The sequence below is a fragment of the Chenopodium album genome, chromosome 19 (assembly GCF_948465745.1).
Source record: "Chenopodium album chromosome 19, dcCheAlbu1.1, whole genome shotgun sequence".
Taxonomy (NCBI): domain Eukaryota; kingdom Viridiplantae; phylum Streptophyta; class Magnoliopsida; order Caryophyllales; family Amaranthaceae; genus Chenopodium; species Chenopodium album.
In genome coordinates, this window is record NC_137852.1 from 2,725,634 (window position 1) to 2,753,348 (window position 27,715).

At 34.6% G+C, this 27,715-nt stretch overlaps 3 protein-coding genes and 1 pseudogene across 3 annotated transcripts; 3 read left to right on the forward strand and 1 right to left on the reverse strand.

The window, feature by feature from the left end:
- The first annotated feature begins 609 nt into the window (after positions 1 to 609).
- LOC145595039 (nematode resistance protein-like HSPRO2 pseudogene) lies at positions 610 to 2,438 on the forward strand (annotated as a pseudogene).
- LOC145596114 (uncharacterized) lies at positions 2,173 to 8,386 on the forward strand. Its single transcript, XM_081652538.1, has 3 exons — positions 2,173 to 2,223; positions 5,575 to 5,838; positions 7,635 to 8,386. The coding sequence occupies exons 1-3, from the start codon at positions 2,173 to 2,175 to the stop codon at positions 8,130 to 8,132; spliced, it is 813 nt and encodes a 270-aa protein (XP_081508664.1). The 3' UTR covers positions 8,133 to 8,386.
- Positions 8,387 to 14,027: 5,641 nt separating this feature from the next.
- Positions 14,028 to 16,568, forward strand: LOC145595687 (uncharacterized). Its single transcript, XM_081652102.1, has 2 exons — positions 14,028 to 15,470; positions 16,008 to 16,568. Exons 1-2 carry the CDS (start codon positions 14,263 to 14,265, stop codon positions 16,249 to 16,251), a joined length of 1,452 nt encoding a protein of 483 aa, XP_081508228.1. The 5' UTR covers positions 14,028 to 14,262; the 3' UTR covers positions 16,252 to 16,568.
- A 1,539-nt stretch (positions 16,569 to 18,107) lies between these two features.
- LOC145594985 (glycosylinositol phosphorylceramide mannosyl transferase 1-like) lies at positions 18,108 to 26,425 on the reverse strand. The gene is made up of 5 exons (XM_081651338.1): positions 25,931 to 26,425; positions 22,597 to 22,993; positions 21,492 to 21,655; positions 21,297 to 21,367; positions 18,108 to 18,747 (listed from the first exon to the last, which is right to left on the reverse strand). Exons 1-5 carry the CDS (start codon positions 26,125 to 26,127, stop codon positions 18,587 to 18,589), a joined length of 990 nt encoding a protein of 329 aa, XP_081507464.1. The 5' UTR covers positions 26,128 to 26,425; the 3' UTR covers positions 18,108 to 18,586.
- Between the last annotated feature and the right edge of the window lie 1,290 nt (positions 26,426 to 27,715).

The window sequence follows — 27,715 nt, forward strand, 5'->3', positions numbered from 1 at the left end:
ATTCTGATTAATCGGCCAAAATTACCTTATAAATGGTAACTAGTTTAATACCGTGCATTGCATGAATTAAATACATATTTGTTTAAAATGATTGCCAATATTCTTAATCCGAAAAAGTGTAATCATAATCTCATTAATTAATTTGAAAGAAATATTGTACGGAGTATTTGTTTACTTTAGAATTTAGGAGGAAAAAAGATTGAGAAAAAAATGATGATGTCAAAAATAGTTTTGACGGGAAAAAATTTCATAAAAAGTTGACAAGTGTCATTTAATAATGTTAGCATGTTTTGTTTTAGTAATATTCCGTAGTTAATAGAAATGGATAATAGATAGTGAATATTCAAGTTATTAAATTTAAATTCAAATTCAAAATAATCGTGCTAGTAATCTGTAATCTATCCAGAATCTCAAACCGCCAAAAATTAAATAATTAAAAATCCATTTCCTTTTTCACTTTTTATTTTTAATTTTTCCTCCTTGGATACACGATTTCGTCCTTGTACGCCAGCCCTTTCCACACGGCTTTAAAACTCGGTCCCATTCTCCACAACTCCACCTATATATACCACCTTCCCCTCTCTTTTCACTTCTCAGAGACCAAACCAACAACAACAACAAAAAATCTATCTTATCCAAAAACTACCTTCTCTCTCCTCTATCCTCTTTCTCTCTCTAAAAACTCAAATTTCAAACAACAAAAATGGTAGATTTCGATTGCAAAACAAAAATGGTACAATCAACCCCAAATCTCACCAAAAAATCCCCCAAACTCGCCCCAAAACGAACCACTTCAAACCCCCTCATTTCTCCGGTTCCAATCACCGCCGGAGAACTATCTCCGGCGTCGGAATCTTCTTGCTTAGCCTACGAAAGCTATCTCCGGTTACCGGAACTCCATCAGTTATGGAGCTCCGTCGAGTTTCCGGGTTGGGAAAACGAGTCGATTATTCGACCCGCTTTACAAGCATTAGAAATCACATTCCGGTTCATTTCACTCGTCTTAAACGACAACAGACCGTATTTGAACCGCCGAGAATGGAACCGGAGATTAGAGTCGTTAGCAAGGGATCAAATCGAGTTAATCTCAGTTTTATGTGAAGACGATGATACACGTGGCGCAGCGCCAATCGTTGATTTGAGTTCGTCGTTCGGTGAGGTGGTCCCACAAACTGGAAGTTCCGCTGAAGTTTGGAAATTAGCAGATAATGAACACAATGTTACGGTGGTCTGCCGTAGTAGCGAATCAAGTCTGTTACCGCGGTTAGCCACGTGGCAGAAATCGGAGGAGATTTCTTCCAGAATATTCTACGCGATTGAGTCGGCTATGAGGAGATGCGCGTATACTTTGGGCCTGGGTGAGCCCAACTTAGACGGAAAGCCCAATTTGGATTACGATGCTGTTTGCCGACCGTGTGAGCTGCACGGGCTTAAGAAAGGCGCGTTGGATCATGTCCCAAACCCAGAAAACCAGATATTATTCACAATTCACCAGATTTTCGAGTCATGGATTTTCGCAGCGAAGAAGTTGATCATCCGAGTAGGAGAGAGAATCAGCAAAGAGGAATTCACCAAAGCAACAGACGATTGTTGGATTCTAGAAAGAATCTGGAAGCTTCTAGAACAAATCGAGAGTCTTCACCTACTAATGGATCCCGACGATTTCCTGCAATTAAAAACGCAATTGAAGATGAAAACGACGTCGGATTCAGAAACCTTTTGTTTCCGATCAAAAGGGTTAATCGAGATAACAAAGCTAAGCAAAGACTTGCGACACAAGGTACCGGAGATTCTAGAAGTGGAGGTGGACCCCATGGGAGGGCCGGTGATACAAGAGTCGGCAATGGAGTTATACAGAGAGAAGAGAAGGTTCGAGAAGATTCATCTGTTGCAAGCTTTTCAAGGGGTGGAATCTGGTGTGAAAGGGTTCTTCTTTAGGTATAAACAGTTGTTGATGATTATGATGGGGAGTTTGGAGGCCAAGGCTAATTTTGCTGAGTCGTCCGATTTGTTGAGTCAGATCTTTCTAGAACCTACTTATTATCCTAGCTTAGACGGGGCTAAAACTTTTATTGGGGATTTTTGGGAGCACGATCAAACACTTGGTAACGGTAATGGTTTTGATAATCGGAGAAATCGGACGGCTAAGAATTGAGGGTTGTGGCTCGAGTAATGGGAGAACGTGCGACGGAAAGTGGTGGTGGAGTTGTCGGTGAGACGTGGGTACTTTAAATTACTATTGATATTGCATGTGATACATATACGGGGTCATTAGTGGAATATTGGTTTTGTGTATATTATTAGGTTAATTTTTGTGGATTTTTTTTTTAAATATAAAAGTTGTATCAGTAAATCATGTATCAGATGAGTATACCATGATTTTTTGTTACAATTTTGAATGATATTCTTCGATCTTTATACTCGTTCTTTGTTGGCCACAGCTGTATTTTATGGGGTGCGTACACTAGAACTAGGATCCATTCAAATCCATCCAACATTTCAAACAAAATCCTAAATGGCTAAAGCATATTATGAAAATAGAATTACTAAGATATTGATTAAATATTTTCGAATAATTTAGAAATTATAAATAGAATTTTTAAGTTAGGGCATGTTCACTTCAGTTTAATTTCAGTTCAGTTCCTAATTTCCTTTTCTGATAAAACATTTATTTTAGCTCTATTCAGTTCAATCCAGCTCCAATCAGTTCAATTCATCTCAGTTCAGTTAATGTGAACAGGCCCTTAGTGTTGGATAATTTGGAGATTTTAAATAGAAGTCATAAATTATTACCCGTACATTAGATTGTCAAATAATTTGAAATATGACGATCTAAGCATTTAGAATAGCAATGTAGTATACATGTTCGTTATAACATGCATGATCGTTAGTCAAGATGTTTTTTGAGAGATGAAAGCTGAAATCATTAATTAACATTACGAGATAGTTTAGAGAGTATTTAAAATAATGACGTATATGTCCCTCAAATGCTGATGTATATTACAACTTGCACGCTCCCATAGTCAAGAATCAAGATGCTTCCAAGAGATGGAAGGCTGATGCACATATAAGACTATTGACTTTTAAAGACGTTAATCGTTATCCTTAAGCTTGAATTGCATTGTTTTTCAACACAAACCATGAATATTAAAAGTACTTTTCATTTTGCTTATTGATGGGTTTATACTTTATAGTCAAGAAACGAAAACTTGATAAAGTACAAAAAGATAGCATTTTCTAGGACATTTCATACAAAAACGTTTCAAAAAACGAAAATACATAAGAAGATGCGTATTGTCGGCATTTGAAGATATATAGTGGTGGTTAGTTGTTGTTGTTAAAATGATGGCTATTGAATTTTCTAAAGCATAATGTAAATTTGGTAGATGTTGCCAACTGGAAAATGTATGTTTATCTTTTATGTTATACTCCATTTGTTAAGTAGTTGAGATTTGAAGATGAAAAAGATGACGACGAAGAAGAGTTTATGTAAAGGATATGCGTTTAAGATGCCATGAATCATGCTAATTAAGTAGAGCCTGAAAATGTACAAGTATAATTTAAATGTGGTTACTTTATATGTTTTTATTTTTTATTTTATGTGACTTTATTAGAGTCATGCATGTTATGTAGATGGATGTATGTATTGTTTGGTACGGCCCCCCACATTACTCATCATGCATTGCACCTAATTTGATCACTGCATTTTGATGTCGTTGTATAACTGTATTTATGTCAAGTCCACTGTTTATACCGTATGAGACTATGAGTTGTTCTAATTTTAATTTATTAGGTATGCTCATGAAATTTCTTAGGTGGTTAAGACATTCTTATTTGTTCGGTTAGTTTTTTTCTACATTATTCGCGAAATGAAATTACGTATTGGGATTGGGATTTGGTTTGGTTACGGTTAATATAAATATTAAGTTTGGTAGATGACTCTTTTTGTTAGATTTTAAATCAAGATGAAAAAGTTAAGATGAATGAAACAGTTTTATCTAATTTGACATTTGACTATTTAGGGTTGATGTATAAGAAACTAAGCATCAAGAATTTGATCTATCGCGGCATTTATGGATAATGAAACATTTAAAGCATAATGGATTGGTTATAGCTTTCATGCACAATATGATCTGATTTAATTAATTAAGCTTCTTCAATTGATTTTCCCTTTTATAGAAATATCTTGAAAATAAAGATTTCTTCTTTGTCAATTCCCTATTTCCCTCTAGTCAAGTTTCTTCCTCCTAATTCTTTAATTTTGTCCACCCTATTTATTGCTAACTATTACGAGTATATGTTTACAAGATTAAGCTAATTGTGGTGAATATTCTCTTTATAAAGGTCTAGCTCATGAAGTCATGATCATTAGTATTTTTTTCTTATGGTATTACTCAAATTAACGTGATTCCATTCCTATAAAAAGGAAAAAGCATTGAATTACGGAAGCTAAACAGGCAAGCACAGTTAAGTGGAAAGGTGGATAATTTCATGCATGTTTGCTGTAGCTTTACGGAAAGAATTGAAATCAAGTCACCATTCACCAAGCTACATACAGATGTTTAGGGGTTTCTAATCAAGTGACTAAGCATTATCCTTTTAGGCTTTTAGCCAACCGTTATTATGGAGTACTCCGTTTGCCTTTAAACAATACAGAGTAATCCGTACCTGGTATGTCACATGATGATATATATGACCGACTAGCCACATGTAATTTACTATATACTCGTACAACATTATAGTAGTAGTCTATCTTTTATATAAACATTACTTTTTCGTCTTGTTAGTGCTACAAATAATTTAAGTTCTTATGAAAGTATACTTCATGGATAATATAGAGACTATTGTATAATTTAACTTACTAAATATAGAAAGTAATCTATTATTGCTAACAAAGAAAGTGTAATAGAGCAAACATGTAAAAGGATAACGCCATTTTTTTTTTTTAAAAAAAAAAAAAAAAAAAAAAAAGAAAAGAAAAGAAAAGAAAAACCACTTATACTGTATGTACTTTTCCAATATTAAAGGAGGATGGGGAAGGGAGGACCAAGCTAGGCTAATTAATCATGAAAGACCCTAACAAAACATTTAATAAATAATGGGAAGAATATGGTAGTTTGCACACTGCTTTCCCAAAGCATAATCTTATCCAACACGTTTATCACCTTAGCACATTCGAACCCACCGTATAACCTAAGCTTATACATACGAATAACACTACAAGAAATAGGTCATTTTGCGACGGAAACCTTGCAACGGACTACAATTCCGTCGCAAAAAGGGTTAATTTGCGAGGGAATAAATTCCGTCGCAACTTTGCGACGGAAACAAACTTTTGCGACGGAATTTCCGTCGCAAAGTTTGCGACGGAATTTATTCCCTCGCAAAAGTTTGTTTGCGACGGAAATAATCGTCGCAAAACAATATTAAAAAAAAAATAAAAAAAAACATTTTGCGACGGATTCTGCGACGGAAATTCCGTCGCAAAAAGTTTTTAAATTTTTTTAAAAAAAACTGAAGTTTCGCTGAAGGAGAGAGAAAAAGAAAACGAAGAACAGAAAGAGGAAAGCGTAGAGAGAGATAGAGGAAAGCGTAGAGAGAGAAAGAAAATCCGGCCACTTCACCGCCGCTGTCGCCACCGGAACGACCGGAATCCGGCCACTCACACCTACTAACGCCCACCCCTTCCGTTCACTCCCACTCACGCGCACTCACGCCCACCCACGCCACCCCCTCCGTTCAAGCCCACTCACGCCCCTCCGTTCGCCGGCGGTGTGCAGCCACCACACCACCCTCCTTCCGGCAGCCGGATTTCCGCCACAACACCCTCAAATCCCGGTGAGTATTCCACTATCCCCCTTTGTTTTTGTTTTCAATTTAATTTTAATGTAAACCCTAACTTTTTCTAATTATGTTTTTTAATTTAATTTGTAACTAAATTTTATTATTTAATTACTTGTGTTTAGTGTAGTGTAGTTTAATTTATATTGCAATGTTAGAATTAGTTTAATTTTTAAGATATATTGCAATGTTAGAATTAGTTTAATGTATGTTAGTTTAGTTTAAAATACATGTTAGATTAGTTTATAATGTATGTTATTTTAGTTTAAAATATATGTTAGTTAGTTTATAATGTATGTTAGTTTAGTTTAAAATATATGTTAGATTAGTTTAAAATATATGTTAGATTAGTTTAAAATATATGTTAATTTAAAAATACATGTTAGTGTATGTATGTTTATTTGAATGTGGGTAATTGTGTGTTAATTATATGTGTTTCATCACTAGGCATACATTCACTAGTGAGATAAGATGTCCAAGGATGGGTTAGGTTGGAGTGATAAGGACCCCTGGATATATGTCATCTAAAACCTCATGTAGGTTTGATTTTATGAAGAAAAGAACTTAGCTTGATACTTTGCTACTATTGTTTGTGACTGATATGATTATATGCGTGAGTTGTGTAGAAGTTGTGACAATGAAACGAACAGAGCGTAGCTGGATGTATGAGAGGTTGTGTGGGCGGAATTCTATTGATCCTAGATTCGTGAAAGGGGTTAAGGAATTCATTCAGTATTGCAAAGATCATCCTGAGAGTAGTGACCCCGAGGAGATTAGGTGTCCTTGTGTGAAATGCAAGAATAAGAAAATTCTATCTTCGGATGATGTTCAAGTTCATTTGTATATTGCCACTTATGAACTATTTCAAGCCTCGAACTCAAGTAACTATGTTAGGTAGGTGTATTATGGTCAAAAATAAGCTCATTTGATAACAAATGTGAGAAATAGGCAAGTTAGAACCAAAAACGCCCCATTTTCGCCCATTTTTTCTAGTTTTAGGACCTAGTGAACCTATATTGCCACTTATAAACAATTTCAAGCCTCAAACTCAAGTAACTATGTTAGTTAGGTGTATTAAGGTCACAAAAATAGGTTCATTAGATAACAAATGTGAGAAATAGGCAAGTTAGAACCAAAAACGCCCCATTTTCACCCAATTTTCCTAGTTTTAGGACCTAGTGAACCTATATTGCCACTTATGAACTATTTCAAGCCTCGAACTCAAGTAACTATGTTATTTAGGTGTATTATGGTCAAAAATAAGCTCATTTGATAACAAATGTGAGAAATAGGCAAGTTAGAACCAAAAACGCCCCATTTTCGCCCATTTTTTCTAGTTTTAGGACCTAGTGAACCTATATTGCCACTTATGAACTATTTCAAGCCTCGAACTCAAGTAACTATGTTATTTAGGTGTATTATGGTCAAAAATAAGCTCATTTGATAACAAATGTGAGAAATAGGCAAGTTAGAACCAAAAACGCCCCATTTTCGCCCATTTTTTCTAGTTTTAGGACCTAGTGAACCTATATTGCCACTTATAAACAATTTCAAGCCTCAAACTCAAGTAACTATGTTAGTTAGGTGTATTAAGGTCACAAAAATAGGTTCATTAGATAACAAATGTGAGAAATAGACAAGTTAGAACCAAAAACGCCCCATTTTCACCCAATTTTCCTAGTTTTAGGACCTAGTGAACCTATATTGCCACTTATGAACTATATCAAGCCTCAAACTATTGGTTCTCATTCTTTATTTTTATTTCTGCATTGTATATCCTTTGTTTGTTACAGGAGGCGTACCAACACAGACAGGAGGAATCAAGAACCCAGGGTTCCCAACTGTCTGAAAATGAAATTTTCTTTGAGGCGGCTGGTGGTCGTAATAAGAAGGGTCGTGTTAGAGGTCTTGGTGTTGGTGCTGACTTGTACTACGGCACATCTAGGGGACGAGGATCGGGTTCTTCCAGCCAATACGTACCGTCGGTCATAACTCAAATGCAGGAAAACTTCCACAAGGAGTTGAATGAGAGGGTGGAAGCAATTGAGAGCCAGATCGATAGCCGTGTGGCGGAACAGCTCGATGCTCGAGTGGAGGCTCGAGTGGCAGAACGGATGGCTGAAATCGAGAGGAAGAACAAGGAGTTCTTAGAGGAGTTAGCCAGTAGATTTACAGGATTGACCACTCCTTTCACTTGTTCTACGATTCAGCCTCAGATTCGAGACCCCAGGAACGACCCGGGTGGTGGTGGTGGTGGTGGTGCAGGCCAAGGACAGCCAGCTTGTGTTTAGTTAGGTGTCATTTTTCGATTTTTGTATATGGATGACATTGTAGTTTAAAAAATTATATCATGTACCGTACTTGGTAGTTACGGCTACGTGTTGTATATATTTGAATTATGTTAGGGCGTGGACTTTTTGACTGAAATTATTTTAAATGCACGTATTTTATTAAACAAGATTGCATGAATACAGGTTCCAGGAAAACAAAACAAAATACAAAAAAATTAAACAGGATTGCAGGAATACAGGTTCCAGGAAAAAAAAACAAAATACAAAAAAAAAAAAAAATTAAAATTACAATAACTTTGCGACGGAATTTCCGTCGCAAAATTTGTGACGGAATTAAATTCCGTCGCAAAATTTGTGACGGACTATTCCGTCGCAAAAGAATCCATTTTGCGACGGAAATACATTCCGTCGCAAAATTTGTGACGGAATATTCCGTCGCAAAATGACTCCTCTTGCTACGGAATTTTCGTCGCAAATGTTGTTTTCAGCTACAACTACCTTTCCGTCGCAAAATCCGTCGCAATTCGTTTTGCGACGGATATTCCGTCACAAAAGGACTGTTTGCTACGAAAGTTCGAGCGACGCCATGCCTGTGACGGAAATCCGTCGCAAAGTCACTTTGCGACGGAATTTTGCCAGTTTGCGACGAATTATTTCCGTCGCAAAACGGCCCTTTTCTTGTAGTGTAAGAATATATTTTTCACTCTAAGCATATGTTTACATCTTATTACAACTTCTTGAATTATTGTTCTTTTTTTTTTTTTTTTTTTTTTGAAGCAAACACTGAATATTTTATGAGAAGAGGAAATTAGGAACACCAAACTGAACTGAACTTAAGCTGAAGAGAACATGCCCTTAATTATTTGCGAAAATTTAAACTTGATGTGGATTGGCTAACTTTTGTTTAAAGGTTTGGACTCTTTGGAGGTGATACCTAAGAATTCGAGATCGAACCCCATCCACACTATACTATTGGCCTTTGCAGATCTCTCTACACCCAAAAAAAAATGTTGATATGTTTTAAGATAGCTTAGCTTATACTAGTGGATGAATTGATAAGGCTAAATAAATATGAAGTATAAAGTAACTTTAGAGTGTGCATCTTTAGTTGAGTTATTACAAGCAAGTGAAATTAGTATAAATGTAACCTGAATCAGGTTTGAATTGTTAACGATCTTGGTCTTGGACTATGTCAGTTTGGGCTATGTATACATTTTTTTGGGCTGGACTTGAAGTTAGAGCCTGATAAGAAATTAACCATTTTCTCATGGACGACTTGATCATGTCAAATTCTAAACATCAACACCATTAAAAGAATCATTTTGTGGTAGCTTGTTATTTTTCACTTTGGTTATGTAAGATGTTTTAAATTGTTTAACTCTGCGAATTAGACACTAATATCTTTAAACCATCAATTAAATGTAATGAACAAAGTCACTAAAGCATTAATATATTCATTTCATGAGTATCATCCATATAGATTCATGTTTTTTATACAATGTCAGGGTATTTAGATTCCAATAAACATCTTCCAAAACTCGGTAACTCGTTGGTGTTAGTCATTGAACTTGACTACTTTAGTATTAAAACGCCATAGTGAATTCTTTCGAAAACCTCAAGTCACTGAAGTGGAAATAACACAACTAAAGCTTACCATTTTTACTCTTGAAACCCTTAAGATAAGGCGAAGAAAATAAGGAACCCTTCAATGAGGCAATGAGCTAACAAGAATGAAACTTGCCCCATTTAGTTCTAGTTGCCAAAATTATTAAATTTATGCATTGACAAATGACAATCGTGAAAATAGAAGTATCAGTGTACAACATTATATGGGCCTATTAAGGCCTTTAAATTCGTAATAGATGGCTCTTATCTTCATTCACTAAATCATTGGGAAGGAATTTCTAGTCCATATCATAAAACTTATAAGATGTAAATATACTACGTATAAATATTTTAGTAGAACTTTGAAATAGGCCCACTATCTTTTCTAACATAACAGAATTTTCCTTGGGCCTTGGCCCTTTGTCTTTGCTTCTCTAAAATTGCAAACATTTGCTTGCATTCTTTCCCTTCATGTTTTTTTCTTTTTTCTTTGAATAGGGTTAGTAAGCTCCAGATTTTAAACCACTCATCTATACTAGTCTATACTAGTCTATATCTATACTAGTCTATACTAGTATTTAAAAAGCGAAACCACAATCACCTATATGACACATGTCATCATAATTCACCCATATGCGATATGCCACATAACACAATAATTAATATTTCCTCTTTATACTCCCTTTTAAAGTAAAACATAAAATAAAATGTTATTGAATGCTAAAGTCTTTATGCATTCCATTTTCACTATAAAAAAAAGGTGTACTCCTCTTTATACCCTTTTAATGTAAAAGTTAAAATAACAAATTATTTAATGTTAAAATCTTTATGTATTCCTAACTTGCAAATTATAAGTAAGAAAATTAAGCAAATTATTATAAAAAATCACCTACACATACAACACAAATAAGTAACACATTTCAAGAAAAATAAAATGAGCTTCAACCCGTTCGTTGAACGGGCCAAAATGCTAGTTATAGTTGAAATATCTTAACCTTCCATGAGATATACTGCGATATAGCAATCAAGCATGAATACATACTGTGTAGGCCCGGCATAGCTAAGTGGTAGTTTCATTCTATATCAGAATGAATCATAAAGAAGATGGTGGTTGTGTTTGTGTTATGTTATGTGGAATTGATTGCATGTAAACTTAATTGTTGTTTGTTACCAAATCTCATAAAATACGACTAAAATAACTTAATAAGTACTTTCCCCTTCTAATGTAATTGCTCCATTATCTAGATTTTCATGATTCTCAACATATAAATATATCTACATTGTATTAAATTTGTAACAAGTAAAAATTTTAAAAAACTGATCTTTGAAAATATACTGTATATCTTATAATTTAACAAAATTTCACTTGTTTATATTTTTCCTTTATATAATTACAATGTATATAAATGATAAATTAGAAAATAAAGCATTTATTTTAGCTTCGAAAAAAGGAAGTAGTAAGCTAAAACGTTATATTCCGTAACAGATAGCTATCTACAAAAATACAAACATCAAGCTGAGTTAATTCGATATCAAAAAGTTTTTTTCACCAAAGAAAGTCTTTAGTCAAAAGGCTACCAAAATTTCAATCGCCAAAAGTCACATGGATTGAAAAGTTGAGCGTATAGAAAGGATGCTCCACCTTATTTTACTTCCTCAATTTGACCATCAAAAAGTTTAAATGTTGCAAGTAATATGAGATAAGATTTATTATTCCTTAGAATTTTTTAAGTGTTCCAACAAACAGAAATGTTTGGCAACACAAAATTTTGACCAATAAGCTAATATTTGAAATAATATATTTCTTTTGAACTGAAATTATTTTTACTGAACTGAAATTAATCTTATTGAATTGTAATTATTTTTGCTTAACTGAAATTAATTTTTCTGAACTTATTTTTATTTTTGCTGAATATTTTTATAAGGTGAAGTGAACAGGGCTATAATGTTGTACGTAAAGAGTTTAAAATTCAAAGTGGAATGCTTTAAAAAATGGGACTGAAGGCCTGTTCTCATTGACTGAACTCAGCTGAACTGAACTGAACTCAGCTGAACTGAACTGAATTGAAATGAATATTTTATAAGAGAAGGAAATTAGGAGCTGAACTGAACTGAACTGAATTGAGCTGAACTAAACTGAACTGAATTTAGCTGAACTGAACTGAACTGAATTTCAACGTAAGAGAATAGACCCTGAGTACATAATTACTCTTATACAAGTACTTGTGTACATCCATAATTTTTTTTATATATAATTTTTTATATATCCACAATCTTATGTAAAGTTTTGTATGGAGGAAAAAAAGTATACACGTAGCATAGATATTTTTTGTATGGAGGAAAAAAAGTATAGTACGGAAACTAATCACGAGCTAAAAGGGGACAGCCGAGCAGCCGGGCATGAGCAGCAAGTTGTGTGTATCCATGTGCCAGCACCCCTCCTTTTTATTGCTGAATCAACAAATTACAAAAAATTAGTCCTTTTATATCGTTAAGTGAGTAAATTAATGAAATAATGAATTCTCTAGATCCTTATTCATTGAAAGTCTCTTCCTATTTTGAGACATGTCAGAAGTACCCACATTCCTTGTCCATTGCCCCATACTAGTGGTACGAGTAGTCAAGTACGAGTACTATTACAGTGTTTGTTTGATTGACAATTTAACATAAAAACTTTTGAACAGATTTGATTTACAATAATTTATTGTGAATCATTAATATTAGGATCACTATATTTAAAGAGTTTTATATCAATAAAAAGGTTACTAACTTAGTATGTTAAAATAAAGGTGATTATATTAAAATGAACGTTAATGTGTTAATAAAGGTCATAAGAGAAAAATATATTTTATAATGAAAGTGTTAATATATTGGTCAATATGAGTATTATAAGTCACTATGTTAAAAAATTAGAGTTATTATATTAAAATTAACGTCACTATCACATTTGAACCTCAAATCAGGCTCGTACAAATTTTAATAAATGTTACTATGTTAAAATTAGGATCACTACGTTAAAATTAGGGTAACTATATTCAATATAAAGTCAATAATTGTCGTGTATAGACTTCATGTTCACAATAATATTGTTGTAAACCAGATCCGTACAAGAGTTTTTGAATTATATGAGTATCTACTTCGGAGTTTCCGATTAAGTTGGTCTCATGAGAAGTAGACTATTTCAATTACAAAGAACAAACTTAACAATATTACTTGTTATTTTAAGGAGTTGATTTAAAATTCTATAAATGTCATTGAGATAATATAATTCATACAAATGTTGCGATTAAATTATGACTCTACGCATAATATGCATGCTAAAAAAAGTAAGAGCAACTTGAGAAAATCCATAATTTACTCTAATAAATTTGAAGATTGAGACATTAATTTGGTACCAAAATAGAAAAATTGACCAGTAGCTTAAAATGGAGTAATTACCTTCATGGCTTCATATGTCCAACATTTTAGATTTTTTACAAGTGTTATTTGGGAGTGAGATGAGTGTTCATCAATAAGTGACCAAAATATCTTATTGTTTTTCCAATCATATATTCATATGTGTACCAAAATATTCTTACATTAACCAACTCAAGCTATACAAGGAAGTTAGGTACATAAATACTTAAATAAAGAAAAAGAGTTTTTTTGTCATTTTCTATGGTGTTATATTAACTACTATGGACTACTTTACAAAAATACTAAAACTAATTATATTGTGAAAATATCTTTATGTTTGCAACCCATTAGAACCATATAAAAGGATATTATATTATGAGAGAAAGAGAGCAATTCATACTTCTTTCACGTACTTTTAATTGTAATGTAATTGTGTCAAAAAAAAAAAAAAAAAAAAAAAAATTATAATGTAATAACTTTTGATACCATTCACAAACTTTACACTAACTCTTGTTAAAATTTGACAATATAATACATTAAAGTTAAAATTGTGCATTGACAAGCATATAACCACAACAAAACTATTTTAAAAAATAAAATAAACACACAGTATAATTTTAAAAAGAGCTCTCAACAATTAATTTAATAATTCTACCAAATTATAATTATATGCATAATTTCCAAGTCGAATTATGAGTTTATAAGAATCTTCTCGACAAGGTTTGCTCAACACCAATGCAAGCCCTACCAAGCTCAAACCGACCCCCCAAATAAAATACCGACTTACTAAATTACAACTACAAGTTGTATTGTAATATTGTATTGCCTCACTAGGACCCTTAAAAAAAGGGTTTACAATAGTTCCCAATTCCAACCAATATAGTAATATACACACCTTATCAAAGAGGTATCACAATTCACAAATTCACAACTCACAACCTTTGAATATCTCCTCTTTGGTCAATTCATACTTTCTATTTTTTCCATCTTTGCAACACCTACATATAATCCCCTTCTTTTTCTCCCACTTTCTCAATAAAAATAACAATCCTTTGAATCTCTCTTCTCAAATCTCAATCCAATCTTTCATATTCTCATTTTCATTTTTCATTTTTCATTTTCCTAAAAAATGAGGGTGAACATTGCTCAATCAACCCCTCCTCTTTCTCCTCCATCTCCTCCTCACAATGCATCGCAATCTTCTTTGTTCCCCACCACCAAACTCCGCCTTCATCGTTCTCCGTCTGCCACCGTGCTAACTAGCGCTACCCTTTCTCGCTCCAAATCTACGGACCTTAGTCTTCTTCGTAGATCCGTCAGTGCTAGCTTCGACGGTCATGATTTTCCTTATCATTATCCTCACGAAAATAACACTCGTAACAAAAAGCTGAATTTCCCCACCTTTCAACGCTCTTCATCCACCACTTCAACGTCGTCGTTTCGACAATCGGATTCTCAGGTGGATGTTCTAGAACCTTCTAGTTTGGGTATCCGACCCGACCCGCCAGTTTGGCCCGCGAGAGATGCCGTGATTCGGGATTGCATTGCTCGAAGAGCGAGCAGCATTGAGCTCCCTCTTTCTCTAAAAGTGCTGAAAATGAAGCAGAAATTGCTGCGATTAGAGGAGGAGAGAGAAATTGGGGATCTCGAAGAACATATGAAGGATAGCCCCATTAATAATTTATGTTGTTCGACTTTGTATATAATCAAAGAGGTTCAAAACCAGGCTTTGAAAAGCAGGGGATTGGTTTTGGATGAAGAATTAGATAATGGGGTTGTTATCAAAATTCAAAGGGAGATGACATCTTCACTTATTTGGTTATTTAGGGAAGTTTTTTCTAAAACCCCTGATTTAATGCTGCAGATTATGCTTCTTACCTCGAATTTCGCCTCGTTTTCAATTGAAACATTGCTTCCTTCTGATAATACCCAGAAGATTTTAAAGCAAAATGATAGAAATTGGGCACTTGGGCAATTGGAATTTGCAAAATCAGGGGTAGAGGAATTGGAGAAATTGGAGGAGAAAGAAAATAGTTTGTGGAATAATATAGTGGATGAAGCTAATGAGATTGGAGGTTATGTGAAGAATGAAGTGTTAGGATTCGTGATTGATCAAGATTATCTTAAAGAAAATGATGTTAAAGAAGATGATGTTAATGATGATAACAAGTTCGAATTCGTTTCGCCGATAGGAGTTGAGATTGAAGCGGATGATTATGAGGAGTATTATAGGACTGATCTTCATTACCAAATCGGGTTGTTTCAGGATCCTAACAACACTCTCTTGCTATCTAATTATGCTCAATTTCTCTGCCTTGTTTCCCGGGATTATGACAGGTATAATTTTTCATCTTAATTATTGTTTGATATATAGATTGAGATATTTTATAATTTAATCATAATTTGGGGAATACTTGAAATAGATTAGTTTCTTAATCCACCTGTTTTTGCAACTACGAAATTGGAAATTGTTTGTTTTTGATAAAAGTTAGATAGTTTGCTCTTGATTTATTTAAAGTTGGTACTTGGTATACTCGGGTGTATGATAGATACGGTAGATCGTAGACTTATTACTCGATAAGTTGATAGATATCTAACTGGCTAGACAGCGTGCAAGTGGTCCTTGACTGGTAACCTGTATCTTGTATTCTTGTAATAAATTCCGTCTCATAGCAGAGTTCATGTCAGCTCGAAGCTATCAAGCTTGCATTATTTCTTGTTTTACCTATTAATACTACTAACTCAGTAATGAAGCATATGATCGTTTAATTGAAGCGACAAACTGGTGCCATTGCCATGTCGTTTGAGTAACAGGAGATTAATGAATAAGATCTTTGTTCTTGTATTTATATACTTTGTTTCTTGATACTTCAGGGCTGAGCAGTGCTATAAGCGTGCAATACAATTGGATCCAACTGATGCAGAGATAATAACACAGTATGCAAATTTCTTGTGGGTGGTCAAACAGGATCTATGGGAAGCTGAAGAGAGATTCCAACAGGCTATGGCGGTTGAACCCGACAACTCCTTTCATGCATCAAAGTATGCAAATTTCTTATGGAGCACCGGGGGTGAAGATACATGTTACCCTCTAGATCCTCCCTGTGCCAAAAGCTAACGGGAAAGGCTCTGTTCTGTGAATAATAATAGTAAAATTGTTCTCGGTTTAAATTTACTATAATAAGATAGATTAATTATCAGGGTAACATAATAATGGCAAATTTGTAGTACAGTAGTACCATTGCCTATTTGTGAGGATTCCAGTTTAGAGCCACTGGATATCTTTTTTGTATGAACTCCTGGGCAATTGTGACTTATTGATCTTGGCTTTTGGTACCTCTGTTGTGCAAGCAATATTGTAATTGTACAGTGAAAGCTTCAGTAATGATCATAAATTATTGAAGCTTGAATCTAAAGCTTCTTACACTTCTGCTATTCAGTTGTTTGTTGTTAGATCGACTTAGAATTACACGGGATGATGTTAAATCAAAAGCCGAGTTGGTGAAAACTAGGAACTAATTTTTCTTCATGGGCGTTGCTTACCCAGTCCCTGTAATCTGGTATAGTGGTAAGTTGATTAGTTAATCTACCTAAAGCCCAACCTACCACTTTTTTTTTTTTAAAGTGTAAATTACTGTGTGCAATGAATTAACATCATAGTTCCCACTTTGATAAGCAAACTCTGAAGTTCGTTTTCTTTGGGGTTGGGAAGAAAATCTGATCCAGCCTGTGCTACAGAGCAGGATATCAGGGATGGGTGGAAGACTTTGATAAGCAGACTTTCATTCGTTTAGTTTTTAGATACAAGCCATTGTTTGACCAGTAAAGTCGTTGAAGATTGTGATTAAAACTGAATTTGGTCACCTATTAAAACACACAAAAATGTTTAAATTCTGAACTGAACCAAATACGTAGTAAACAGGTTAAGTGCTGAAATTTTGGATGTTTATCAGTGTTATGTACTCCGTAATTCAACAATGATCTTGAAAAAGATCTTGTTGACTGAGCCAAAGATAACATCTTCAAGCCTCAATCAGATACTAACAAACTTCAGTAGAAAATGAAGACACTGCTCAGTTTCTATCAGTCTGAGTCTAACTTTTAGTCAGGTCAGATGACCATAACATGCAACACGGGATTCATTTGAGTGTACAATCAAGATGCTTCACAGCTTCAATCCATTCTCATGAAGCATTATTGTGAGTTTTCTCTATCAATAATGACTACTCCGTAGTTAAAATCAACAAGATGCAATCAAATCCAAATACTAGCAGCTCCTTTTACTCCACCCATCACGCCTACTACAACAATCAACCCACTACCCACACTCATGTTCATGTGCAAAAAAAAAAAAAGATCACCGTGCACTACCGTATCAGATCTCCAAGTCTCATGTTCCTCGAAAGGCAATCGGGGCAAGAAGAGAGTACTAACGGCCAATCCTAGTGTGTTCCATCGAGTTCAATAATTGGGTCAGGTTACAGGACCACCTCTTCCTCCAGTAACGTTCATATAAATGATATAATAGCAAGTAGACTCAATAAGAGTCTGTAACAAATGGACTTTCATGACAGTTCTATCTTAACATGGCCAAGTGGCAAGGTTACATGATCTACCTACCCCAGATTTTTCGTTGGTCATGCACATACTATCTTCAAGAATATCTATATAATTATCTCCTAGATTTTAAGGCATATGCATAAAAGGATTCATGAAGCAACATTTATTGCTAATACGACGACTGTGCACTTTTGTTTGTCCTTACTGATCATAGGGGCCACTTTAATATCTGACCCTTAGATAATTCGCTAGCCATCTTATCTAAACTAAATTGCTAGCCTGTATAACGTAATAAAATTGTTCAATTTACAAGGACCCCTTCTTTTAGCATACAATAACAACCCTGTTAAGAGGATAAGGAAATGGCTAAGAGCAGATTCAAGGACAAATCTAGTAAAGTATGAAAAAGAAAGCTTAACTTTGAGTGTCACACAGACCTAATCTTAAGAAAGAATATACAAGAAGTATACTTGATGAAGATATTAATAATGCAAAATGTCCCCACACATAGGGCATCAACATATTAGTTGACGCGAGAGATTTACCAGACAGAAAAGTCTCAATCTTCTATTGATTGAGAGTTTCATTTCATACAAGTTTTTGGGATATATTGAGAACAGGATACCGCCCACACAGTTGCCAAATTGGCATCTAACAACCTTACCCGAATACCCGCCACATAGGCAGTCATCTTAAAATGCTCGGGGGTGGGATTATACACGAAGGAAAAAAAAGGCCAATTGATCTATACTTAAATTATGAAGCCCAAACCTTTTTTTTGTGGGATCAAGTATCCATATATCATACATGGTAAAAAGAACCAAACCTAATAAAAATGGTAATTGACAGAACTGTGCAGAGCAAAATGAATAGGTATAAAATGAAGCTACACATCACCAAAACCAGGTATTTCGGCTATCAACAACTTTCATGGAAGTTGAAACCAAAGGCATTTTCCCAAACTCAGCAACAAACCTGTTAATGCATTCTGTTCGTTTTTCGCTGTGACCTCCCAAGCTACTGATTCCAGTAGAGCCAATCTCAAAAATCTTGCCTGGAATAGCATAAACATGATTAATAATATTCTGAGATGCAAAGAAAACAGGTTGAGGACACAACAAAGCAACATAAGTAAACTGGATTCAAAAGCACATGAAACTAATAAAACCAGACACAGTACATTTCCAGTGGACCAGGCAAAAGCCACTACTGAATGATCACTTATAATTGCTACAGTACAAAGGTTACTAGAAGACACTCTCATTTGACAAGCATTACTAGAGCAATATGAATGTTGTCATCCATGCTACCGATATGCAAGTTCAGAAGTTTAAACCAGGAATTGGCACATACATTAAGGTAAGAGAAGTTAGAAGGTCTTACCACCATTAAATATCCACTCACCCCTAACTATCCCTCCCTAAGAAGTAAGAGCCTGACTACCAATCTGCCAACCACCAAGCTAACCCCTTCAAGCCAGCACCAGCCCACTGTCAGCTTTTCCAACAACTCAAGACAATGTTCCAATCCCTCATCTCTCATCATCCTAATCTGGCAAATCCTCCCCTTCTCTTCATCTTCCCCTGCACTTTCCTTTTTCCTGCGCCTATTATTCCCTTCCCCTAACCAGCACAGATTTCCCTTTTCCTCTTTACAAAAGTAGTTAAAGTAGACTTTGGAGTTGAAGAATATAAAAAAGAGTAAGATGTAGATCTAAGATATGTTACCGGAGCAATTAAGGGTGGGTGTTCTGTTTTTCACTTCCTCGTTTCATGTCAGGACGAACAATGAAGCAGTAAGGATCAGGAATATGTTTCGTACAGGTGGTGTTCTCATAGTCGACAGGGGTGGGTGTGCTAGATGGTTTATAGTTGGGGAGGGTGGTGAGGTTGGTGATGGTCAGATTGGGAGTGAGCGGGATGGGGCTTGAGGTCAAGCAAAGACTGAAAGAGGTGGAGACAAGTTAATTGATAATTATATTTTACTATAATGATTGTTAGGTGAAGTATAAATGTCATATTTGGGCTGTAGAACTTTCCCAAAATAAAGTGTTGCAATTTCAAATTTAATCAAAATGGCAAGTTTCACAATTTTTATTGAACCGAGGAAATATAGATTAAGCCTTCAGATTAGTTGTCCGTCCCTTCCAAATATCCAAAGTACTATAAAGATTAAGTATAACCCTGAGATAACCTTGACCTGTATAGAGCAAAGGATACATACGGCACAAATTACAAGGTCATTATTCCTTGTTTACACTGACTTTCTGACCAAACAATCACCGAGTTAAATAATTCCATTCTCGATTCTACCTTTCATCATTATTTAACTATACCGATCAATCTATACTCTGAGATAATTAACACTTAACAGTTTGACAGACACACACATGCACGCATACATGGTAAGTGAAAACGGTATTTTACAGGCCTTTACAAAAGTGACTGTAAGAGCGTAATTGGCCAAATTAAATTTCTGAACTTCACAAGATCAGCACTACTGTCTACTGGTGACTACAACAAGAAAGCCCAATCCAAATTGTAATCAGTAATATCATCCCATTTCCCACACACAGACACACAAATTTCACCTTACATATCTTACACAAGCCCTGCACAACATAACAGATTCTAGTAGAATGCTAAGAATCGAAATGTTTTCTTAACTTTCTGTCTCTATTTAAGCAATCAAGAATAATTCAATTGCAAGATCAAGCAAGATAAAATTGTTTGGATGATTCTAGAGTGAAGATTCACCAACTACAACTTAGCCAACAATCAAGAGGTTTGTGCAATCCTAACGTAACTTACCCTCTCTAGGATTCACAGTGTCACTCTCAAATCCCCCTACCTTAATTAAGAAAAGTTTTGTTCCTCTCCGCTTTTTCTGCAACTAACTCACTAGTAACTAGCCACACTAATTTTCCTCTTTAACACTTGTAACAAACTACTGAGATATGACTTAACTACTCCTGCATTTTCCTAGAATAAGTGAATCTAATAGTTGGAGTAGGATTAAAATAATTTTAAATAATCTTCTAAAACTTAAAAAAAACGTAGGAATGCAAGAGCATCTATAGGTGTAATAACTGATATGATAGCAGCCAGCAAAAATTTTAGCCTTAAACAATGGCATGTTGCACAATGACAACACGATATGCTATTACACAATAGCCTTATAACCGCAACCTCCGTTTCATGCACACAGACAATAGACATAAATTACTTTGTAAACTAAGTAATTGATGCAGTAATATGATGCAGTAAAGAGAGAAGAGAGTAAAGATGGTAGCGCATAAAAAAAGAAGAATATTAATTTAAAAAATCAAGAAGGGGAATTATAATTCCAATTTCAGGTAGCAATCATCTTAAAGATGGTCTCAACATAGAAGGTTAATTTAGATGAAAGTAGGTAGGGGTGGTCCAACTTTGCCCATATAATTATATGAAAAGAGAAGAGTTAAAAGCAAATAGACTATGGCAAATCTTTCTTTGGGTGGGAAATGTTCCCCAAAAGAGGATTGTTGCAATTAATGTGGAACTTTCATAAAGGCAATTATAGCAACACATAAAGTATGAAGGAAGTATAAGATTAATTAATCACCTTTCACCCAAATAGGAGGAGCACCAGTTGCATTTGCAACAAGAAATGACATTGCAATATCTTCACAATTCCTGCATAATTATTCACAGTAAGTCATGACAATGTCAACAACAAGTGACAAATAAACCAGGCAGTACCACAGGCATAATAAATTTTGGCCCAGGCCAACTACTGTCATAAATCTCCAATATATACCTGTTATGAGCTACATATTCTCTTAGAGATGCTGGAAACTCATTTGTGTACATTGCCAGATACTTTTTGTGGAAAAAAGCTGCCTTGGATAGAACCATACTATAAGTGCCCATCCACCAAACAGACCACCAACCTCCATACTCAAAGTAATCCCTATTGCCTCTCTGCAGACGAATTTTCGAGTAAGCAGATGCAAAGTATTTGAGTTTTAAAGATAGCCATATAATCATACACAACTAACACAAGTAACAGAGCTATATGTAAAAAAAACAAGAAAAGGAGCTCGACTTAACAGTTAATAGAACTCTTAAGAGCCTTAGTAACTTGGTCATTCATCATGTTTGTGGAAAAATTGATTGCTACATAGACAACTTGAGAAAAAGGGAAGTTGAAAAATACAAATATGAGGTTCAGAACTAGAAGAGACTAAAGCCAGCAGATTGAATCAACATAATTAAGAGGGGATTTCATTATATTTTAACCAAGTTGTACAGCCCCAAGATAAAGAATTAAAAAGACTACATGTATTGGTGGCCTTACATATAAATATATAGCTTAGCAAGAGGAACAAGACTTATAGATATTCTTATTTTCATGTTGGAGTAATGGAACTAAGAACAAGGGTAGAAACAGACAGATAGAAACTTGAAACTATTATAAAGTTCCAATTTACATAAACTCTGATGTAAACACGGTTATGTTTACAGGTGCCCACTTTGTCGACTATTCAACAAAAGTATATTGAACAAAGAATTCCTATGACTAGAAGGTGCACAATGATTCATCTGGATCTCTTGTTTCTTTCCCCGCTTATTTAGGAAGGAGAAGGGGAAGGGCCAAGAAGGCTGGAATCACAGGCTAGAAAATCCAAGCAGCACATATACTTTGGACAAATTAGTTTGAAAATAGAAGAAACACTCAATAACACATACACAGGAATAACACTTTTCATCCAGAAAAGTCAGATGAGGTAAGCTCAAAAGTTTTACTTCAGACCTTGCAGACACAGGAGGTAACAAAGCACATCAGGCATTGCACAGACATAAGACAGCTAAGTTTTATTTTATTAGGGGAAAAGAAGAAAAGAGAAAAGAGAGATGCATACGGAGTGATCCAGCCAATGCATACGTGGCACAAATCCAACCATTGTATCAGGAGCACTCTGCCATACACTAAAGGCAAGTTCAACAGAAGAGCAAGGGAATATGACATCATCGTCAATTGAGAAGACCACATCTGTCTTCAGATTATTGATTTCCTTAAATCTATTGTTTAAGCTGTCTTCTTTATTGATGTCGAATTTGAGTTCAATTTTTCGTCCATTTTTTGAGTATTTCTGCACGATACGCTTTAAATAGCGATTGAGAGACTCTGATGGAGGATCGGGCTCACTCCATACAATGTGTATGGAGTCCAATCGCCGACATGCTGCATAATGGGAGATGGATTTCTTTAATAGATCATTTCTCTTCCAGGTATTAATTAAAAGTGTATAACCCTTCCTGCAATAACAAACACCAATCAAATACAGGGGGCTACCTAGCAGAACCAAACTAAATGATACAAAAGATACACTCAGCAATAATATGGTACCGAATGCTCTATAGAAATACAATCATTCTATAAATAACAATCTAGTGGCTTCATTTCTTTCTCGAGTTGTCACAGAATGCAATAAAGTTGGCAATTCACTCCCTTTTCTTTATAAGTGCCCAAGTTTGACTAGATGCCAAACAGATGCTTGACAAAAACTATCTTTAATTATCATTAGGTATAAATTATAAAAGGTTGATGTTTGAAAACTATATATTGAGATGAACCTCACAAGATCCCATATGACTATGTTTTTTCTAATGTATAAATCACCAACAATGGTCAAAGTTGAGTATGTGACTACAAAATGTCAGATTGGAGCACTAAAAAATATGGAGGGAAAATAAAGTTAGACCCACAACATACTCTGAACCAACAAAACCAGCACTTCCAAACGTCTCAAAAAATTGAAGATAAAGTTAAGCCAAATTATAGAAGAATAACTTGCAATATTTATTACTCTCCAATTTTCCATATGATACCCCCATTCCATCAGCTCACAATTTCAGTATCAGCTTTCATATGACCATAGCATAGCTACCACGTTCATGGTATTTATGATTTATGATAATCAACAGCTACCATGTTCATGATATTTATGAGTTATGATGATCAACAGCTACCATGTCCATGGCAGTTATGAGTTATGACTATTAACAGCTACCATGATGGTCAAATAAATGCCAAAATAGAACATACATCAAAGATCCTTCACTTTTATATTTTATTATCAAGCATAATCATGAATTGCTTTCATATATCCCAAACTGAGGGTGGATCCAAAGTGCTCTCATCTTGCTATGAGGATCTGCGTCTCACATATCTCCAAAAGGGAAAACTACCTGCCCTTGCAACCCTAAGACTTTCTGTGCACGAACCTGGCACAACAACCCACCTAGTTTTTATTTTAATCTAGGAAAAGAAACTAGCAAAAAAGTAGGTTCAGCCATTGATCAGATTGATGTGTGATTCAAAGAGCTTAGAGTAGGTAAGGGTCATTTCAAGAAAATTTCAGCATTCTGTAGAACAAACAGCCTTTGTGAAGCCATTAAATGCACAAACATCCTCACATTTTAATCATATCTTGACTTTTGAAGAACTCTTAATATGCCCCAGAGGGACAGAACTCTGTAGAAGTCAACTTCCACTATAAATTCTGGATCATTAAAAATGCAAGAACTGAGATTGTAACTATAGGGTTTTATAACTATAATCCTCTTATTTTCTACAGAAAATGCCCATTTGGAGACCCACTTAGCTAGAAGGATTATATTATGCCCCTAACCTTAAATCTACACCAGTACATGTACATTAGAATTGTTCTATCAACAAAACAAATGAAATCAGTAATGAGAACATCAATTTTAGGCCTTTGTATTAAGCTCATGGAAAAGTGCACAATCCCAATCACTTAGGTTCATGTGGATTAGAGGCAGAATTTTCATTGAAAGAGTGTTTCCACTTACACCAAGGATTAGTATTCACAAGTTTGAAGCTCTATACATAAAAAATGCAAGAACTCATCGGTTCACGTAACAGTTCATGACAAGTATTGATATATTTAATGGTCCATAATTGAATAATAAGATTATAATTTTAAAAAATCAAAAACTAAACCTAGTAAGTCCAGCTACTTACCAAGGCCATGTATAAATTACATCTTTTCTTCCAAGGAAGAGCATAGAGGGTATATGTTATGTTTGGTACCTACTATAAGCAACAGCACTGCTGCAGCCCTGCAGCTAATGCTCGTGCTTTAATGAACAATGCAGAAGGAAGTGTAGAGATTGCTCAAAGTTTTGCCAGAATCTCTAGGCCCATCAAGTCAAGCTCAGAAACAGATGATGAGATTGAAGCCATTATTGCAGTTATGGTTTCATGACAGTATGCTTCTAATATCTATATAATAATTGCAAAGTTAGTTTTACAGCTTTTAATGACAAGCCTCCAAACCCTTAATCGTCAAATGTCAAATCCTGTTAACTTCCCTATTTTTATTTTTATTAAAAATACTATCATTTATCATAACTTCCAATACAATACAACTAACTTTGTTCACTACTCCTGAAATCCCCTGGAAATTATGCCAAACTTGAGAAAGGAAGTAAAATTTACCCTACTAAATCGTTAAAGGGAATTCAGGCATGTCCTGAGTAAACATAAACACAGCCATATATACAAGATTTGTTTTACCTGGTTAGCAATTAGGTAACTTCTCTAATGGAAAAGTTCAATAGATACCCTTATCCTCTATTAACTATGAACATCCGCAGTTCCTTAGCTTTTGAAATGATAACAAAACATTGATATTTAGGACCTTATAAAGTTTCAACTAGAAACAACAATAGTTTCTTTCTCCTTTCTCTTCCACTATTCAATCCTCCATTCCTTCCTACGACACTAGCAAAATATACTTGCCTCTTACAGAATTCTCCATCGACTACCGTGACAATTGCACAAAATGTTGCACAAAATTGATCGGGGAAACTCTCAGCACGCAACGTAATGGTTTCCTTTGGGGGAGATTGTGACCTGATCTGAATATCTCACCAAAAGGCTTTCTACACCATATGAGACTCTTTTACAAAATTCCTCTAAAAGATGCACTAATGGCAAGTTGCTAACTTTGAATTTTTACAGTAACTAATAAACTAAACTATTTAAATCCTAAATTCAGAATCAATATCATCTTCAACTAAATTCCAAATTAAGCAAAAATCACCACCAATCCAATAAATACTCAATAACACAAAGAATCAGTAAACATACAGCAAAACTATACAACAAAATCAAACGAGTAATAAACAAACGCAATTAAGGTACATAAATATGCAAAATTAACGAACCTGTGCAAATCAGATTGATCGACAAAACTATGATCCTGAGTCCATTGAATGAAAGTAGAAGCTCGAAAGAAGAACAAGATCAAAGTGAAGAAGATGCAAAATCCAAGCAATAATTTAACCTTAACGGATCCAACAGATAAGAAAGCGAGTTGCCGGAATCGCTGAGCAGCTCGCCGACTCAAAGGCGAACCTCTCATCGCAACCACAACAACACTGAGTTGCTTCCGCGGAAGAAATTCGGAATCTCGCAGAGCATGGTGGTTGTCAATGGCGAGTCAACTCTTTCGTGAACTCGCCGGAGAATCTCGTCGGAGAAGTTCGCCGGCGCCGGAGAAGATCAAGGAGAGAGAATTAGGGTTAGTTTTGTTATCGTGGTAGTTGGAAGAGCAAAACGACGTCGTTGGTCAAAATTCCGGGCCAGAAAATGTTAAATCGAATAAGCGAGAGAGGGAGTGTTTGGTGTTTGCATTTGATTTTGACGGAAAATTTTTAAAGTGCGGCATATGATAGTGAAGGATTTTTTGTATTTTAAAAAAAAATAATAATTTTTTATTGTGTAGTTTTTTTTTTATGAGGTCATGAGATAGAGAAAGGTTGAAATTGGACACGTGGAAGATTTTGATATGTTATAAATTTATTGATTCAACGGTTGGTGGCATAAAATAATTAGTATGAGTTGCACTAGCATTTAAGTGTGAAAAATTAACTTGTACAACCAATTTGGTATAGCTAATTTCTAATTTCCTATACCCATTCCAGATAAATTGGAACTGGTTATAAATTATCGCTAATAATTAAATTTTTTGAAATAAATGTAAGTTGTTGAGGATTTGACAATTATTATAATTCTGATCGGGCGGCTAATCTCATCCTTACTAGTATTAATTATAATGGAAATAGATAGTAGTCATATTGGTTCATAACAACTTAAGATAGTTTTAAGAAAAGGAGGTTTCACCTTAAATTAGTAATTGTTTTAAGATTTAAGTAGATTTGATATGCCCTTTTTACTAATATTCAGAAACTAATAAAGCTTAGGGTCTGTTCATTTAAGTTTAATTTTAGAGTGCAGCTCAGCTCCGATTAGTTCAGTTTAGTTCCTAATTTCCTTCTCTCATAAAAATATTCATTTCATCTCTAATCAGTTTAGTTCAGTTCAGCTCCAATCAGTAAATATGAATAGATCTTTGGTTAAGCTACCCAAATAGGCACTATTTTATTAATATTGACGAAAGGCAATCAAGAAAAATATAAGTTCAGTACCAAAATAAAAAATAAAAAAAAATAAAAAAAAAGTTTCAATTTGTGGCTACTATAAGAAATGGACTAATGAAAAAAGTGTTAAGAACATTTAGAAAGGACAAAGGTGTAACATGAGTGAAATTCAAGTGAATTGAATACATAGTATAAGTAGAATTTAGTTGCTCGTGTAAAGGAAGTTTAGATGAAGATATTGCACTAGTAAGTAGGGTTGTAGTGTTGTACTCTAGTCCAGTATCGAATCAAATTAAAAGCAGTTAGAGTAGAAGATTGAAAACACATATGTCAATACCAGATTAATTCTACCCGATTTTGCTCTTGTTTAGACCTTTTTCATGATCACCATATTATACATTGTTATTGATATTTTTGTTTTTCTTCTTTCTAATAGATTGCTATAAGTATTCTAGTCTATTATGTATCATTATTTCATAACAACATTGTTATTGGGAGAATTTTATAATTCAACAAAAAGTAGTCTGTAACGTTTTTAGTGTCGCATCTTTATAAATAGCTTTAATTTCT

What these genes read in the sequence shown, in the direction of transcription:
- LOC145596114 (XM_081652538.1), top strand. Translation starts at nt 2,173, where the DNA reads ATGGGAGAACGTGCGACGGAAAGTGGTGGTGGAGTTGTCGGTGAGACG. An exon ending in GAGTTGTCGGTGAGACGTGG is followed by an intron (nt 2,224 to 5,574) that starts GTACTTTAAATT and finishes AGGAAAGCGTAG; the next exon opens with AGAGAGATAGAGGAAAGCGT. An exon ending in CACAACACCCTCAAATCCCG is followed by an intron (nt 5,839 to 7,634) that starts GTGAGTATTCCA and finishes TGTTTGTTACAG; the next exon opens with GAGGCGTACCAACACAGACA.
- LOC145595687 (XM_081652102.1), top strand. Translation starts at nt 14,263, where the DNA reads ATGAGGGTGAACATTGCTCAATCAACCCCTCCTCTTTCTCCTCCATCT. An exon ending in GTTTCCCGGGATTATGACAG is followed by an intron (nt 15,471 to 16,007) that starts GTATAATTTTTC and finishes TTGATACTTCAG; the next exon opens with GGCTGAGCAGTGCTATAAGC.
- LOC145594985 (XM_081651338.1), bottom strand. Translation starts at nt 26,127, where the DNA reads ATGAGAGGTTCGCCTTTGAGTCGGCGAGCTGCTCAGCGATTCCGGCAA. An exon ending in GATCAATCTGATTTGCACAG is followed by an intron (nt 22,994 to 25,930) that starts GTTCGTTAATTT and finishes TTGTTATTGCAG; the next exon opens with GAAGGGTTATACACTTTTAA. An exon ending in GAATATGTAGCTCATAACAG is followed by an intron (nt 21,368 to 21,491) that starts GTATATATTGGA and finishes ATAATTATGCAG; the next exon opens with GAATTGTGAAGATATTGCAA.